The sequence below is a fragment of the Motacilla alba genome, chromosome 11, assembly GCF_015832195.1.
Source record: "Motacilla alba alba isolate MOTALB_02 chromosome 11, Motacilla_alba_V1.0_pri, whole genome shotgun sequence".
Lineage (NCBI taxonomy): Eukaryota > Metazoa > Chordata > Aves > Passeriformes > Motacillidae > Motacilla > Motacilla alba.
The window spans coordinates 8,587,406-8,606,515 of record NC_052026.1 but is presented as its reverse complement, the minus strand read 5'-3'; the positions used below and the strand labels follow the sequence as shown (position 1 = coordinate 8,606,515).

The following is a 19,110-nucleotide window of genomic DNA, read 5'->3' as shown; positions in this document are numbered from 1 at the left end:
CCTATAATTTAAAGTCTTAAAAACTGAAGGAAACAAGGAGAAATACTGTAGTATTTCAGGATTGTAATTGTCTTTGGAGAAGAATGTGAAGGAGGAACCTGAGGTATTTTAGCTACTGAAAGCATCAATACTTAAGAATCCAAACTGCATCCATCCCTTCACTCCAAAGGGAAAGCTAGCATTGCACAGGAGAGAGAATAACTTCAGTTTGAAGCCTCCAAAGGTATTTTACTAAGAAAAAGATGGTACTGGTAAAGTCTGCCAAAACTTTGTAAGTTTCATGAACTAAACAAAGCTTTACCCCTACTATTCATCACCTGCTTGGTTCTGAAATAGTTTTGAAAACAATTGTACTAAGGCTAAGATGCAGAAAGCCCAATCCTCACTCTCCCTCTCACAATCATATTAGGGAATTCAACACATTCCTAAATTAACCTTCCATTTTAACACTGCTCTTCCACAAGCTTAATAAAATATTTTCTAGATTACTATTACCATCTACATGTGCTGAATAATGAAGTAGGAACAACAGCAGACGCTGTAAAGATCACAAATTATTTTCCCACCTACAAACTCAGGCAAAACCAAACATTAGAGTCCTGAAGGGAACTGTAAATATGAAGCATCTGCTGAGGTCCTCTCCCTACCACCTGGGTCTCCATAGCAGACAAATCCTTTTAATATTTGCTGGCTTAAGCTACTGAAAAAAACCACTTAACTGCATTTGCAGGTGATTTAATAGGCACTTAAGTTTCATGGTGACTGACACATCAGTCCTCATAAGAAAATAAAATTATGCATAATAAAGGAAACAATTTTCAAAAGCCTCAGAGACTTTGACTATCAATTTTTATATCCTTAGTTACTCCACCATATCAATATATTATAGGTCACACAGTAACCATATTTTGAGATACATATGCCCTACAGGAGCTTTAAAATCAAACATTCCAAAACATGTCCATAATAGCAACTTGACAAAACCAGGAAAGCTTAAGGAGCTAGGTTTTTCATATCACACATTCTTCACGTCTCCCATTTGAATTACAGCTTCACAGACCATCTATTCACAGTTCACCTAAAAACAGACATGCAGAAAAAAGTAGGTATTCCACTGCATAAGGTCGCTAAACATCATTAAAAATCAGGATATTCACTGCATAAATAGTTTCTAAGGTGCAAATGGAGAATTTCCCCTTGCAGACAGGTAGGCAAATGAGGTTTCTATCTGTCCCTGTCCATTTTAGCCCAGGTGTTTGTTACCACTGCCTGGCTTCCCAGACACAGGGTCTGTTATAACAGGATTACACAAACCACCCTAATCTATCCAGGGCAAAGTTAGCCAAGTTCAACCCCACCACCTTTATCAGCTCAGGTAAAGCAGCCAGCTCTTCTTCCCAGAGCTGTGCGGAGCCCAAGGAGGAGCCTTCACCCTCTGACCCCCCAAGGTGGCAAAGGGTGAAAAGATGCAAGCAGAACTTCAAATGGCACAGCTGCACCCAAAAAACCACCTCTGGTAGCTTTCAGGAGTTGCCCAAAACCAGCTTGCCCTTTCTAACTAGCATTTGTTGTCTGCTGCGAAATGCACAGAATTGCCTTTTAGGATCAAGGGAGAGCAAAATTTCCACAAATATGTAAATGACTTAGGAACCCTGATCTTATTTCCAGGACTAAAGTCCTTTGGGATAAATCTGATCATGCTGATACTGAGTTTTGAAAACATGGAGATAGTTGTTCACTTCCACCAATGATGGTGGACTGATTATGCATGTTTCTTCAAATACTGTGGGGGAAAAAAAAGTCACTAAATTTACACGACAAGACCTACACTTTCTATCCTGTGCAAATACTTGAAAGCCTATTTCCTCCTCCAATCAACATCCACTGCCCCCAAATCCTTCAAATGATTGTTGTTTTTTTTGCCTATGTTCTGTATTTTACATTAACTTATGGGTTTAACTGCATCATAAAAGGCACTAAAATAGCACTGCTTTATGGAAACTGCATAGTGTAGTAGAGACATTAAAATCCTGCACAAAGAAAAAATGTGGACAGTTCTTTTTAATTACTTAAATTGGTATCTCTATCTTTCCAGTTTTTTATTTATTTTATAGACCATTTGTTTCAGTCAGCATGAGTGCTCTCTTCTTTAAACTGATTTGAGCTACTTCTACCTAAAATTCCCAAGCATATTCTTTAGTCAAGAAGTAATGTAACAGACTCTTTTCCTACCTAGGTAAAAGTGAGCATTTTTTGTCTGTTTATGAATTTCATTGTGTGCTTTGCCTTCCTAAAGTATACTTGGATGTACTAAAACTCTTCCTACAGAAATTTGTCTTTCAAGAGGGGGAAAAATCCTACTGAACTTTAATTATAGATCAGATGCTTGAATTAGTCCTACCACTAAGTGATTTGAAGTGTAACTCAGCAACTAATCCACTGGCTTTTAAATCCATGCCATATGCATTCTCAGTCTTGCTCTTTATTTTTGCAGCATTTCCAGCAAAAACATCAAATGCCAACTGGAAAGACTGTTTTGAGAAATACCCTTACTTCCCACTGCCTTTTTTTTTTTTTTTTCAATCACACTGTACATAAAAACAATCTAGCTGAATCACTGCATGTGTGGGAATAACCTTCTATTTCTTCCCTGGAAAGTATCTCCATATCATCCCTCCTTCCCATCTCTGTAAGCAAGTGCTGTGAGAGTCTGTTGCTTCTCTTCCCTCAGGTGATGGAAGATGCATTTTGCTAACAGAGGAGTGAAAAAAAAAAAAAGAGAGAAACTGTTACCTCAACTGATCTGAAAGGAAAAGTACTTACAAAACGAAAAGATGAAGCAGGAGAAAAAGGTTTTGTGCAGGAAAAACAAAGTAGGAAGAGCAGCAATGGGAAGAAGCTGATTTATTTCATAATGACAAGGAGTTCAACTCTAGTAATATCTAATTATCTTGAAACACACCAGTAATTTTAACATCTCCTATAAAATACAGCCACACTGTTTTTCTTTAGCTCACTTGCAAAACAGTGTTAGTCTGCTGGAACAGCTGCACATACAGACTATGCAGTTTGCAAACTCATCATTTAAAATACAGATATATATTTTTTCAAAGCCTTAAAGTGCAACTATTAGCATGCACTTTGTATATTCTGGAATTACAGCTTCAGGTAAATTTACAAACATTTAACATCACAGAGAAGTTAAAGGTATCTTTTTCCTACAGTGGGGAATTAGGATTTCCTCAGCCTGCCAATTCCCTTTGCTTAAAAAAGCACTCAGAAAGACCAAACAACAGTTTATAAGTTTGCTTCAAAACAAGAACTTAACAAGTAAAAGTAACTATGGGTATCAACAGTAATTCAATTAATAATAATTAGTTAACCTTTCCCAGTAAAACAGCAACATTTGGGTTTGTGTTACAGCTCTAACAAAAGCTACAACTACTAAATTACTGTAACATGCCAATAGCTCTGAGCCCCTCTGAACCTGCACAACAGGTACGAGCAGGGAGTTTTGAAACAAATAAAGGTCTATCACATCAGTTCTGCAAATCACACCACTGGTGTTACCATTAAACCAAACCAGAAGAAAACTGCAGGTCAGGTAATCTGCCTTTGTGTCTGTCTCCATAAAGCCAGGTAGCGCAGATCTTTATACAGCTCTAGTATATTGCTTCTATTTTGTTAGTGTAGTAAATATTATCACATAAACAAACAATCTGTGACCTTCTGATAACTGGCACCACATGCTATCTGGGCAGAGGCGAGACTAACACACTCCTAGCAGACTGATGAGTATTGCTGGAGGATAACAGGCTTGGGAAAAAACCTCCACCTGAAAACTCTTGATGGGAGCAAAAAACATGCAGCAGACCTTTGCCACCACACGCACAGCAGCAGGTGACCCAACAGGAAGCCTGGCAAGCCTTGCACAGAGTTTCTCACATAGAACAGAGTACAGAAAACTCTACTTCCACACACACAGTGGGTTCTGCCTGGCAAATATTCTTTTTTATGACTTGATAAATTATTTGACTCGAAAGATTAGTTAAATGAAAGAATGGAGAGCAATGTAATTATTAACTCCTGTCTCCTTCCATCAGAGTAGTACACTCTCAAATGTCTACTCCAAACGAGCCCACAGCAGTCCCTAAGAAGGAAGGGACACCACCACGATGCCAGGCTCACCCTGCTCTCCTGGGAAGCCAAGACAAAAGGCAGTTTGAGGTCGGGGCTCCCACCAGCAGCGCTGCAGCCACACTTGGCCGCAGAGATCAGTTACGCACCCCGCGCGCGCTCCAGAAACCCTCTGCACGTCCATCTGTGCAGCAAACCTGCTCTCTAACTGCTTAGCAGGCAGGGGAACCAAGAACAGAATAAAACTCTTAACACCTCTCCTTAAGGAGCATGGGATCAAACAGAAAATAATATAATATAAAAATATTAAGTCAAATAACTAGCCACAGTTGCAGTTCATTAATAACTTTACAGCTCCAGAATAAGAACATTTTCAAATTAAATCTGAAGTGCCAGTATGCCATCTGGAAAGTCAATGCAGATTCCTAAATCGTTCCAGCATCTTCTTATATTCACAGTCTTTTGGATGGTGGGGTTTTTTTTAGTTTTGTTTTTTTTTTAAGAGGAGGGATTTTTGCACAGCATTTTGGAACATTCAAGGAATACAAAACTGAGCCCCAAGTTACTCTGCTACATTTCCTATATCAGAAGTGTTCAAAACTTCTTATGAAAATATCTAAAGCTATTATTACAATTAAAATTAAAACCATAAGATGGAGTTAGTAGGTTAAATTTCTATTCCCTGAGCAAAATGTAGAATGACCCCAAGTTACTTGTTTTGAAACGAGTTCATCACGCGTTTATTACTTGTTACTTTGGTGACACTCTCCTACAGTACTAATACTAATTTAGATGCCCTGCTGTCATAGACAGGCAAAATTAAAATCACAGATGTAGCTCCCCCTCTCCTTTCTAAATGCTTAAAAGCAACTGCAGTGGGTGCACTTTGAAAGAGGAGGAACAATCACATCCACTATGGCAAAGGAAGGAACACTTCAGGTAACTTTTTATTTTGATGAATTGTTATTTTTACAGTAGGGGTGTGCACAGTGAACTATGCAGCGCTCGTTTTGGGATTCATGGTGTAGCATTATGCTCCCTTAAAGGGGCATATTAGAAACTATTTGTTCATATTCTGATTTGTTCTCTTGTCCTCAGATACTCTTCTTTGGAAGGCAGGATGCACAGGTACCAGAAACACCATGGGCTGGGAGCAGTAACACTGCATAGTATTTTGGAGTCAACAGCCTCCATTTGCTCTGCTTATTGTCACAGGATAGAAAGCTACAAACAATAACAACCAAAAAAGGACACTACCTAAGCAGATCACTCACTGAAAAATGTTTCCCATGGTCACCTCTATCAGTGCAGTGATAAACATGCATGCTTAAGAGCTTCCACTGCAAAAAATGCTTCTTCTTCTTCTTCTAACATAGGTAACAGATCTCATCCTTCCAAGTACCTGGAGAAGTTGGTCCCTGACTAACCCTGTGGATCAAATTGTGGGGTTTTATCTTCTTTATTTCCCCTGAAGCTTCAGCTAGTATATCTGTCAGAAAACTATCAAGAAGTATTTTAGTATAGAAGAAAATACTGCATTGGAATACTTCCCATGAGTCCAAAATGTTAAAAGAGCAATCTATACTGAAAGATGACTTAGTAAAGATTTCACACAGCTACCTCAAGTGCTGGGTTTTGCTTGGATATGAAGACAGAAGAATCAGCACATGATGGAAAAAGGGGGACTTTTAATGGTCTGACTCGGACCTAGTATCACAAAGATGACTACTGGGACTCACTCCAGGATGGGGCATCCCTCACTTGGCACACCTGCTCACACCATCCACATGTGCATTGACACATTTGTGCACAGAACAACAGAAGCAGCAAATGCACTTCCAACAGAAGTAGCAAATGTAGAGTGAAAGGCTGTGCAGAGCTCTCAGAAACACCCTCAAGATTCATCCTCACTTGCTGGAAACAGTCTCTAAAAATAATTTGAAGATTATGTAAAAGTGTCCTGTGTACCCAAAAAACGAGTAGAAGATGCAGCAGCGACCAGCTGTAAGAGAGGTATAAGAGCTGTGAGCTCCACAAAGTGCACAATCAATAGCAACTGAAAGAGCACATTTCAGCATGCCTGCAGCAGGATTGCTTCACAGCATCAAAGACTGGAGTGAACTATTACAGCATACAATGTTCAGTGACTTGCTGCCTACAGGCAAATACCACACTGCACAAAAAACAAGGGAGGAAGTTTGTTAATACAGTTATTCTCTTCTTTACTCCTAAGTACTTCTATGCCAGGAGCTGACACTGTTACTTACTGCCATTGAAACTTTATCTTTTACCAACTGTATGTGCCCTGTCACCTTTGTCCAGGTTGTAACAACAGCAGCTTCAGAAGATCACTGGTTAGTTCAAATTTAGATAGAAAACAATGTACATTATGTACAAAGTAATTACAAGAGAGCAAAAGAAGCAGGACTGTACTGTCCTTTCTGCCTCATCTCAGAAACCATCCCATAAGAAGCAATCTAACAGCTTGATGAGGCAAACTTCTCTTCGACCTGATGCTGGAAGCAGAGGTACATGTAAAGAAGCTGCTTAGCTCAGTAACAAACTAGTTCTTCAAGGCAAAAATCAACATGAAAATTTTCTCATGTGAGTACCTGCCAAGTATGACTACTACAGTAGTCATTCCCCATGGATGAATGAGTGTAAGATACTGAGTCTGAAGCACAACCCGAAGGCTGAGTATATAGAAGATCCTCAAACATATGACTTGAATCACCCAACTGGAGAGTGCGACAGAACAAAGCAAAAATTAAATAAAATTAACCTTAGGACCTAATTTTTTCAGCCTGACTCAGTACTGTGACCTAAGACTGTGATCTGCAATCATGACCATTATTCAGATCAAGACAGTTCCTTCACCACACTATGTTTAACTCAACACTTTAACTGGCAGCTGCGGAAAGCTTGCCAACCAGGAGCGCCTCTGAATCCATAAGAGATAAAGCCAGATGCAAGGCACAAGTCCTTCACACCACTTACAGAAATGATATGCATGCTTTAGATTAAAGCCAAAATCTTACTGAGGGATAAGGGGGAGGAATGCAAATGCAAAGAAAGGAGTATACTTTTTATAACAACCCCGTTGAAATGAAACAAACAAAACAATCCCTCAAAACCAGAACAAAAACCACTTGCTTTTGGCAGCACACAGGAAAATATAGCTGTTCCTGAAGTAACATAGGAAGTGAACAGCTCTAAAATTAACAGTGAGAATTAAGAAAGCTTAAGAAAGTAAGTTATCACACTTCCTCAGTCTAGCTTAAACACAGCATCAAGAGGTCAGGCAGGGTCAACAAGCTTTGATTAAGGACTCCTGTCCTGAGACCATACACCGTGACTCATAACAGAAAGATCATCACCTCAGTCATCACTCAAACTACAGCACAACATTGCTGCATGCTGTATTTTAGAAGACACTTAAAGAAAGGCTTATCTATACTTAATATTTGTGACAGGTTAATGCAAGTTCTTTCAGGTGTTGCTGCATCCATAAACAAAGTAATTGTAAGAAATCGTATGACACTTTCAATGGGTGTACTTAAATGCAACTGAAAGTAAATCTACACTGAGTGAAGGTGATGAGCCAATGTTGCTACTCACCTATAGATCTCTCACTTATCATAGAGTTTCCCTCATTTCCCTGATTTAGAAGCTCTAGGGGATTTAAATATTTGAATTTGTCCCTTGTTATATTCTATTACTTGCAGAATCACAATACTATTTCCTCCACACTGCCTTAACATCTTCAATACATCTTCAATACAGTGTTGGATACTTCTCCAGTAAGAGATCACATGGACAAGACAGAAGAGTGGAGGTGCACAAGCACTGACTTTGATTTTATGTCTCTGCTACCACTGCTGTCCAGTAAAAATCCTACAAAATGCAATGCAAAACAAAAAAATTGCACAATGTATGCAATACAGTATGGTGATGCAAACTACCACACCATAAAGCCTTCTCAAGCAATTGCAGCAACACTGTGCCTCTTTCACTGAACATCATTTTTGAATATGTCATACCATGGAGGATGTGATCAGACTGTCAGAGAGGCTGATCTGGAATGAGGGCTGCCAAATAATCTCAATTGTTGTCATGGGAGGAAGAAAATTAACAAATGCTGTTGCATCCCAGCACAAGACAATCGCAGCCTCAGTCAGGCAGCCAGTTCACCCTCACTCTGAGCTGCTGTGCTAGAGCTGCCCTCCCACCCACGACCCACCCTGAGAGCTTGGCAGCCCCAAGGGACACGATCTGTGGGGCTCAGTGTCACACAGATTTTGTGACACAGCTTCAAGGGTCAGGAAGACACCCATCAGGGACAGGCAGGATCAGAAGACCTGTACTGAATGTAGCAATACTGACACCTCGACTGCACTACTATGAGAGAATACACCAGTATCACCAACACAAAGATACTGGGAAGATTGATACCAGCTCTAGTGATGTGTAGGAGAGTTTTGTACAAACTCATAAACAAAAGCTCTGTTCCCTTGATTTACGTCTGCCTCCTGTTTCGATATCTTAAGTTCATAGTATTGTTGGAAAAAAATTCCTGCTGTGTTATCTATTGCTTAAAGTTACAAAATGATTAAAGTTCAAACTGCTCCTGCTATAGCTATTTGCAGCCTAGGAAAAACATCTGCAGCTCATATTGACTTCACCAGTTTTCTTCTCTTTTTCTTGCTTATATAAATATTTCCTTTAGCCCCCATTTCTAGGCAAAGGCACAGAAAGTAATACTCAAATACTCATGACATTTTGACTCTTTGGCAGTTCATCCAAAAAGACAATTCAAAAAGAGAAACACTCATAATTTAAGAATTCCCAGCATGTTCAAATAATAAATTAGCATTCCAACTGCCCACTAAGAACAGCAATAGCATTTATTTGCTTATATGCAAATCTTATGTATTATGCAAGATTTTCACTGGTTGTGTTGCTCTATCACTACCAGCACAACTACCTCCCTCAACACAACACCTAAGCTGGCTCCAGGCTGCATTCTGCTCCTGCTGCCAATTCCAACATCCAGCAAGGAGAGCACAGGAACCACTGTTTTACATCACGTACAACATAAACAAAAAGCTTTGAAGCAACAGTCATATCTGAAATTTTGGCGTAAGCACGATTTTGGGAGTGCATACACCATATTGAAAGATGTGTTCAGAACCCCCACATGATGAGATCAATAAAAAAGAAATGTAAGTATTCCTATTTTAGCCTATTCTATCATTTTAATAGCAAAGTTATGAACACAGCTTCTGAAAAACAGATTTAAATTTTCCAAAGTGAATCCCCAAAAACAGATTTAACATTCTAATTTTAAATAAATTATTTGAAACAGACAGGAACAAAGTATAATATGGAGATAGCAGAAAAAATTGAAGGGGAGAAAAAAGCAATAATGTGCTCTCATGATACAGGTCTCCATTTATCTGTGCTTCCTAGGACTGACAACATGATACCAGGCTTTCTAAAACTGACCTTATGCTAACAGCTTGACAATTAAACAGTAAGAGCTACAAACCCAACACGGTTTAATATGATACTAATAAAGATTCAGGGTGAACAGATCCTCCTTCTTCAATGTACACTGCTGCATAAAACACACAGCAGCTCTTGGGAATCAGCAAGCACACAAGAGGGAACGACACACTCTTCCTATTACTTAATATAGACATCTCCATCTACCAAAAAAAAGTCTGCCAAACTTGTGTTCCTTATATAGCCACTCCAAGGTAAATAGGTATCCAAGTTCCAAACAGAAGATATGAATTGGAGAAAACAGAACAGTTCACAAGAATACATCCACATGCTGTTCCCTTGCACATGCAGAAATCAGCAGCCTCTGAAGTCCTCCTTAAACTGTTTAAACAAAACATGCTGAAATGTTGGCCCTATTCCAAAATCCTGCAAGCCCAAGTAAGACTGTTATATAATATTCACCATATATTTCTCAAAAGATTTCATCAAACTGCCTTTAGTCCACATCTTCATCCCTAGTAAACCTGTTTCTCTCTCCCAGCCCTTCCAAAAGAAGTAATTTCTTACTACAGGAGGCTGTGGGGAAATATCCGGTTTCACTTCCATAAAGCACAGCTGACTGCCTCCAAGAGCTGCACAAGCTGTCACAAGGCTACTGCCAGGACGGTGCTGTGGCATGACTCAGGACGAGACAGAGAGTGACAGTGGCTCTCATCAGACGGGTACAAGAAAGGATCTGCACTCCAGTCACATCCCTGCACTTGCACCTCACAGCCGGCACACGGAGCGAGCCCAGAGTACTGCTCTAGCAGGCTCTTTCAGGAAGCAAGCAGATCTGTGTCTATGGATTTTTCCAAATAACTCCTTCTTACATGTGATGTGCACAGTGCAGCCTATGTTTTAATGTACATGAGTTCACCAAATCCAAAACACGTGCAATTATTTCAACAGAGGGTGCATGCACACACCTTGCTGTTTCACCAGAAGTCAGAGGTCTGTTTGTTTCACCTACATTAAGCTTTTGTGTCAAGTCATGTAACAGTAAATCAGGCAACAACCCTGCATTTGATCTAAGCACTTAAGAGTATTTGATGAAAACCAACATAAATTATTATATTTCCCCCAAGTCAGGCATTCCAGCTGTTTTTACACTTTGCTGGAGGTTCACAGACTTGCTCTGCTCACATCAGCCTCAGCTCTTTCTGTCTGTGCTCCAGCCCACATGGAAATCATGCTCCCATGGCTGACACCATGCAGGGGCCTGAGCAAACAGAGCCAGGGACACGCAGGGTAGTCAGACAGCTGCTTTAACGTGGCTCCATGTCCTCTGGTCAGCTCACACCTGGGACAATGGGTTTGTGCCTGCCTTAATGCACTTTGCTTCTTCCAAAAATGAGACTAAAAGATCCGAGAAGCTGACAAACTTCACATGAAAAACTCATAATAGAATTTCTGTAGCAAAGACTTATGGCATTAAGCTATTTTCTTCCCTAAAGTTGTTATGGTTTTATTTCATGGTACCCTCTGCAATCCTGGGCAACATGCTGAGAACCCTTACATTAAACAAGCAGAGGTCTGCTCAAATCTGTGCCAACTAGTTCAGCAGCATGGGAGCGTGTGCATGTCTGTGTGCAACCCCCTCCTGCGGGGCTCACAGGATTCTCTCCCTTTCATGGCAAAGTTTCCATCAGTACTTCAAAAAGTGCATTCAGCATTCAAAACGCAGTTTTCTATCAATGTTTCTTCTCAGCAGAACACAACACAAATTTATCTCCTTAAACTCACACATTAACTGAGCTCTTGCCTTCAGCTGCAGATTACTGTGAAAACAGCTCCCTACAGAGTCCCAAATCCACATCTCCTTCCTGGGAACTGTGTAGCACTGGGCTCTTTCCTTTGGCACAAGAATCACAGAAACCTACAATAAATAGGCCAAACTTAAGTGCAAGTCTTTATTTTTGGGTTTTGTTGCACTTAAGGCTTCTTGTTTCAGCAGTTCTTTTCTCACATTTTAGCCAGGCTCAATCTAAACATGGTGAAAGCTGTAAAATAGCCACTTCAGTGTCCCAAATACTACTTCTTTCTTTCTAATTGTGACACTACTAACATTATTTACTGCTGCCCTTGGGACACACACACACACACACACACACACAGAGAGAATCCCGCCCAAAACCCCCAACCCACACATCCTCCTTCATCCTTGAGTTTTGCTACTAACTACTCAGCCAAGGCAAATCCAATTTAACTCTTTAAAGGTATGTATTAAGTCAACAGTAACATCATTCTCGTGCTGTGAAACTCTTCATTCATAGTCTGCATTATCTGTTCTTTTCACAACTGCTGTCTGATGACAGTCCCCAGAGGATGGAAGACATGGAAGCTGACTCTGACTGGTGCACAGCAACTTGCAGGCAGCACTACACAGCTGACTTACAGTGGTATTTCACAAATCACCATGTTAAGAGTGCCACAACATAGCAGAGTACCTGTCATGCAAACACCTGCATTATTAATAGAACTCCAAGTCTGAGAACTTAGACTAAAGGAAAATATTAAAGATAAGCCAGAATACAATGTACACAACAGCACCATTAACTCCAAGACAGCAAAAACTCCCTTGTGCTGAATGTATTTCAGCACAGGAAAATGTTAGGAATATTGTGCATACTTTAGAAAAAATCTATCTTGAAGCCAAACCCAATACTGTTGTGGGTTATTTTTTAATTATTTGATTATCTCTTTATATGTGTACATAAGCTTAACTAAGAGAGTATATTTCTCAATAATTTGAAAAAAAAACTGGCAGAAAAATATCAAGATTTGACTGAACAGCTATTAGCTTCTAACCAACATCTCTACTTCAACATGTTTACCGTACCTAAATCTTTAGACAGATAGTTGCACACTGTTATGCGTTGACAAAATCTGTTCAACTTGCTAAAAATTATTGGACTGGTTTTCCAGACAGCTGATGAATAAAATTGTATATTCAGAGCTGGTTTTGCACAGCCATCCACACAAGTGACATCCTTGCACTGGAAATGTGAATGCCACATGTCAGCTTTCAAGTGTGTTTGCCAGCAAATCTGGTCTCATCTTCACGAAGGTGGGACTGTTCCACAATTCTGCTGTATTCAAAAGAGTCAAAGTTTAAAGTGATCGATTTAACAAAATTACAGGATGATATACATGGAAAAGCACTGAGAGCCATTACTACTTTCTCACAATTTGTATAGTAACAATCAGGCAAGAAAAAGATACCTGTCAACACACAAGTTGTTTTTTTTCCATTAACTGCTACAGCACAATTTTGGAAATTTATATTGGAAACAACAAATTTAAAGTATTTACTTCAGCAACAACCTCATTTGCTAGATTACAAACTTCTCTATCCATGCTTATGGCCCAGTGTCTCAAGATGCAGACAGAGAACAGACAGTTATTAAAAAGAAGCTTGCAGTGGGGAGAGAAAGCAGCACCTCAAGTGACACCACAGGTTAAGGAGGCTTCACCCAGCCTTGCCAGCAGCCAGTCAGTCACACTGCAACCTTCACAGGACCTAGGCATTGTCTAGGCTTTCCCAGGAAGCTTCTGCTCCTTTTAAAAATTATTTCCACACTTTCTCATTCAAGACTGTTAGCCAACAGCCTCTAAAACTAGTTATAGCTTTTTAAAAAGGAAACTTCAGTAATTTAGGAAAAGCAATGTAAGGATGGCATACATTGCTCTGCTTTGAATAAAGGAAATAGCTGAAACAAGCTCAGCATCATGTAAATATATGCCACAAACTGGACAGTCAATACACATGCAGACTAAGATATCTGAGTATGTCTTGATACTGTTAAAGAACTCCACAAGGGCCTAACACTTGGAGTTTGACACTGATTCCACCAAAATTTAACTCTAGCAACACTTTGAATACTTTGGCAAAGTTGTTGTTATTATTGTGATTAATCTCTTGCTGAAGCTCACTCTTTTTTCACCCCATTATTATTACTATTACTCTCTTGTTGAAACTTACCCTGTTCCACTCTATACTATATCTTCAATATGGAAAAAAATTTACAAATCTACAAGACAGAGAGAGAGCAAAGCACTTCTAAAATGTTCCTCAGCCTCCAAGTAAATAAGTTACAAGGCAGAATACAACCAGAGTCCAAAAACTAACTTAAAAAAATTCAGTACTTAGTATGTTCTACACACATTACTTTTAAGTAGTGTGAAGAAATTTGCAGAATGTTCTGAGGTACGGTGACTAAAACACTTAAAATAGTACACCTCTGCTATGTCATTTTATGAATTATTATAACCCCAGCAGTAAAGGTAACACAGGAGCTGGCAAGGAAACAGGTAGCCAGAGGTGGTAATAACTAGTCTTCCAAAACGATCAGCAAATGTGAATAGTCATTTTGACAAATCTCACAGAACAGCAATTTCAGAAGGCAAAGAGGCCATTGCTTTCCTGTGCGAGGGGACTGAAGGACCCTTAGGTTCAAGCTGAGCACACAAAAACTCATGCAACTAAATCACTACTGATTTCTAAAGTGAGCTCTGCCAGGCCTTCAACTCTTACCATACACCTCCGTCATCTAGACCCTGAAGGGTTCAAGGCAAAGGTTATGTTTTGAAAAGCGTGAACTTTACAAAAAAAATAAAAAACCACAGATGTTACCAAATGGCCTTTATCCAGGGCATTTGCCCATATCAAAAGCCATCACTGTGTTCAAAAAAAGGGGAGGGCTCAAACCAGTTTTCAGGTAAACAGAAGATGGGTGATTGCCTGCCCTCTGTCTCCGTGGGCTCGTGCAATGCCAACTGATGAGACCTAAGCTAACACAAAAACACTAATGACAAAATATTCAGATCAGCATATGAGCATATGTCAGAGATCCATGACAACCATTAATAACCCCACAATAGAACCCACTGCACACTATACATGCGTGGAAGTTTATTTCTGAGAGCAGGTGCCTGCCTGCATGCATACCTTCTCATCTCTCAGAAAACACACTCCCCGGAAAACTACCTAGTCTGTGCGCTTTCTTTTGACACCAGCAGATGATTATTGTTTTTTTAAGTTCTAGTCCCTACCACGCATTTGTTCCGCAGGCAGCACAAAGGGTTCGAGGTGAGTTTGACAGCGCTGCTGCAGAGGGCAGGCGTGCCAGCCCTGTGCCTGCCCCGGCCCTGTGCCTGTGCCTGTCCCTGTCCCCCAGCCCTGTGCCTGCCCTAGCCCTGTGCCTGTCCCTGTCCCCCAGCCCTGTGCCTGTGCCTGTCCCCGTCGCACGTGCGTGAGCAGCGAGGGCAGCACCCGGCGCTACAGCAGCGACAACACCGAGCAGAGCGCGAAGCGGCGCTGACAGCGGAACGCCGCGTCCGAGGAGCCCGGCGGCACCGGCCGGCAGCGTGTAACACGTGCACGGGCGGTGACAGCGGCGGGCCGGCGGGGCCCCGGTCCCTGCGGATAGGCGTGCCCGCCCCATCAGCATGCACACGGGCACCGCCGCCGCACGCGTGCGGCCCCGGCCCCGGGGAGCCGCCGCCCCGGCGGGGGGGACGCTCGGCGCAGGGGCTGCCCCGCACAGGCCGCTCGAGCACCGGCGGGGCGTAGCTGTCACCGCGGTCGGGCGGCGCCGGCCCGGCACCCACCGCCCACCGCCCCTGCCCAACCCCGCCGACCCGGCCCGGCTCCCTGCGCCACCCGCCGGGCCCGCGCCGCGCCCCAGGTGCCGCGGCCCAGCGGCCCCTCGGCGGCCGCTGCCCGGCCCCGGCGTGCGGCCCCGGGGCGGGGAAGGACCTCGGCCCCCGCCTCCTCCTCCTCCTCCTTCTCCGGAGGCCGAGCGCGGTCGGGTCCGGCGCCCCCCTCGCCCGCCCCGCGGACGCTCACCCCACGACTCCCTGGCTGTAGTTCCTCTTCTTCCAGGGGGTGCCGGTGTAGAGCGGCTCGGCCAGGCCGGGCTGGGCGCGGGCGGCCGGCTCGTCGGCCGGGGCGGGGGCGCGGCCCAGCAGCAGGCTGTAGTTGAGCCCGAAGGTGCTGGCCTTGTTGTCGCGCTTCCTCTTGTTGCTGGCGGCGGCGGCGGCGGCGGGCGGCGCCCCCCGCGCGGGCCGGGCCCAGGCGGCGGCCCCCGGGGGCGGCGAGGCCTGGCGGTGGCCGCGGCTGTGCGGGTTGTTGGCGCTCTCGAGCGGCAGGAAGTCGGGCGGGGGGTCGGCGCGGGGGGCGCGGTACATGCCGGGCGGGGAGGCCGGGCCGGCCGCGGCGGGGGCGCTCTGCTGCTGCTGCTGCTGCTGCTGTTGCTGCTGCTGCTCCTGCTGCTGCTGCTGCTGCTGGAAGTAGAGGTTGCGGACCCCCTGCGTGGTCTCCCAGATCTGCATCCACAGGCGGTTCGAGGGGCCGAGCTGCTCTGGCTGGAACCAGGCTATCCGGGGATCCATCAAACGGGGACCCACCCCGGCTGATCCGCTCCCCGCGCCGCGCCGGCCGCCGCCGCCGAGACCCTGTCAGCGGGTCCCAGCGCTAATGGCGGCTCCTATGGAAGGGCAGCTCCGCGCCTGCCTGCTCGCTGCTGCCGCCGTCGCTCCACAGCCCCCGCCCCTCCTGGCGAGCGCGGCGAGGCGGGGCCGGGCCGGGAGAGCCGCCGGCACGCGGGCCGCGCGCAGCACGGGGGGCGGCGGCGCCCCGGCCGCTCCGCCGGCACCCCCGCGCTGCCCCCGGGCCGGGCCGGGCCGCGGAGCGGGGCCCGGGGCCGGCGGGTCCTGCCCGGCACAGCCGCCGCCGGCGCGCAGCGGCCCCGCGCCCCACGGGGCAGCAGCCGCGCTCCGAGGGCCGAGCGCTCGTTCCGGCCCCGCCGCTGCCAGCGCGCCGGGCTGCGGCTCGGGCACACCGAGAGGTGCGGGCAGACCCGGACCAGCGTGCCCCTGTCGGCACACCGACAGCTGCCGCTGCCCCCACACCCCAAAACTCTTGTGAGGACGCAGAGGGGTAGTTCAGGGTCTTCCTGCCTTTCATTCCGCACCAGAGGAAGGGCAAAGGCGGCCTAGTGCAGCCTTTTTTGTAGATGGAAAAATACATCACATACACAATACCCCAAACAGCAACAGTGAGTAGTACCAGTTCTTGTCAAACTCGGTTTTATTTTTAGTGTTTTCATACTACAGCCTTAAAACATCTTTAATATCAGCTACAAAGTTTCCAGCGTTTAGCACGAAGGGCCTGGTTCTCCCCCCACTTGCAGAATTGCATGGGAGATGATTTCTCTTTAGGAAGCTGGAGGTGGAGGGTTTAGAATTAACAAGTCGCATTTCAATTTCAAGCATTCCGTGAAGCGAACGGTTTGCAAGGAAGACTTAGCACCATTTCCTGGTGACAACCTAAGTCTGAAGTTCTGGCTTCTCCCCACCATCCCAGAGCAGAACATACTGTCCTCAGCACTCCTGTGTTATGTCACAGCATGTCTGATCTGCGTTGCCCAAGAGAAAATGAACCACAGCAAGAGGGTGAAATTTGGGGGTTGAGATGACAAATTTAATTACTTTGAAAATTAGGACCTGCACCTAAAACTACTAGTTTAGCCAAATGGAAACTGGTGGGACTTAACATGTCTTGGAATTGGGAAATAACCACTATGAATAACCTTATTTTCCAAACCCCACATTCTTCAGTTATTCTGAGAATTATAAGCATAGCAGGAAAAGGTAACAAGAAGAATCTAAACGATATTCCCTGAACATCAAAAAATAAAATAAAAATGCTTCAATTACCAAACTTTTAAAAAAATGCAACAAAGAAAAGTCAAATAAATGATTTTACATTACCCTTAAGAAGGTAACAGCAACAGGAAAAAGAAATTATTTGTTTCCTTTTATTTTTAATAAAGCTAATACTGCAAAAACCCATGATTTAGACTACACTCATAGCACATAAATGTCAACAAGTTTTGTTATAGGACTGAGGTTTATTAATTTACAGGATTCCTCAGTAGAACCCTAGTCCCGAGCAAATATAGCCAAGACACAATACAGGTGGTGTAGTAACACAAATGCTTTAGATTAGCAAGTATGCCATGGGGGACATAGAAAACAAAACCCACACTTTAATACGGTCAAATCGGGGTTTTTTGTGATCACTGCTTTGAATTTTAACTCTTTTATTTACTAAAAAGGGAACTTCCCAGGAAAGGTTATCTGGAAACATCATGCATTTACCAGCTGAATCAGCCATTCTTCCATGAAGTTCTGGAAGTGCTTTTCACTCTCCATTTGAAGGGGCAGAGAGGAGGGAAGAGGCTAATGCAATAGTCCTTAGAAGTTGAAAAAAAATCACATCAGAGGAGAAAGAAAACAATTCTCAATGGGGTTTTTATCATAGCAGGAACACAAAACCAGGAGAAGCTTTACTGAAAGCCCAAGGCATCTTTCAGCATGGTGCAGGGATTTATGTGAGCACCTCACAATGCCAGGGCTGCATCAGGACCCTCATTGTGCTGACAACATGCAGCAGCCACAATCCAACAGCATACAGATTATTACCATGGGATATTACTTTAGTTCCCAAATGTTTGATTAAAACCCATAATGTAACAGTAATGCCAGGAGATGCTGACACTCAGATTCAAACGAAAAAAGCATGTTCTTCTATGCTCACGTGTGCAAGCCTCAAACTAGGCTTTATGTGGTCATTGACTTATGTTTGTATCTCTGACACAATGCCTCTCACAGAGAGAAGAAACAAAAATTATGCAGAAACAAAATGAAATTTAAGTGAATTTACTTCAATGCCTTCAATTTTTTTTTCCAGAAGGTACAAAAATTAACAGTTTTAAATAATGTGAAAATTAGACCGAAAACCCCCCACCACTCAAACAAAAGCTTCTTCAAACAGAAAGGCTCACCATGTGTCAGCCCTGGTGGAAAAACTTCAAGTTCCTTCATTTGCTGTCAGAGACCTCAGATTTTGCCAATTATCCTAAAGTTATATATCTTAACAGCCTGTCCAGAACAAACAATATATAGATTGTTTGCTCAAGTCACTTGTGCCAGAAAGGAACAATTACATTATTTTCAATTACCATTACCATTGCCTGAATTGGAATTTGTAACAGTAAATAAGGCTAGACGTTTCCATCCAATCCTCGGGAATGTTTTTATTGAAAATCCCTCACTAAGGAAACAGAACTTGAGTTTATGGACATTTTTGGTTGGTTGTTTTATGTTAGTATTCCACAATATATGAATTTAATTTATAATACTTAAACTGCAAACTAATTTTAAATTCATTAGTTCTCCTACACAGTTCTCATTTTGTAATTTTACTGTGCTCTAATTTTTTTTCGTATTTGTCTCTCAAAATGCAAACATCAAACCAAGCCAAGTACTAGTGGTTGAAGTTATTCCTGTTCCTCTAGGAAGACAATATTAAAAAAAAAGCCAAAAACCCCATACTGTGCAAAAAAATTACCTTCATAAGCC

At 43.3% G+C, this 19,110-nt stretch overlaps 1 protein-coding gene across 1 annotated transcript in view; it reads right to left on the bottom strand.

The window, feature by feature from the left end:
• TENT4B (terminal nucleotidyltransferase 4B) overlaps window positions 1–16,269 on the bottom strand; it is a 41,046-nt gene extending 24,777 nt beyond the window's left edge. The window contains exon 1 of the mRNA XM_038148039.1: window positions 15,533–16,269. Within this exon, the coding sequence (XP_038003967.1) occupies window positions 15,533–16,077 (545 nt within the window). The 5' untranslated portion in view covers window positions 16,078–16,269. The remainder of the gene's footprint in view (window positions 1–15,532) is intronic.
• Between the last annotated feature and the right edge of the window lie 2,841 nt (window positions 16,270–19,110).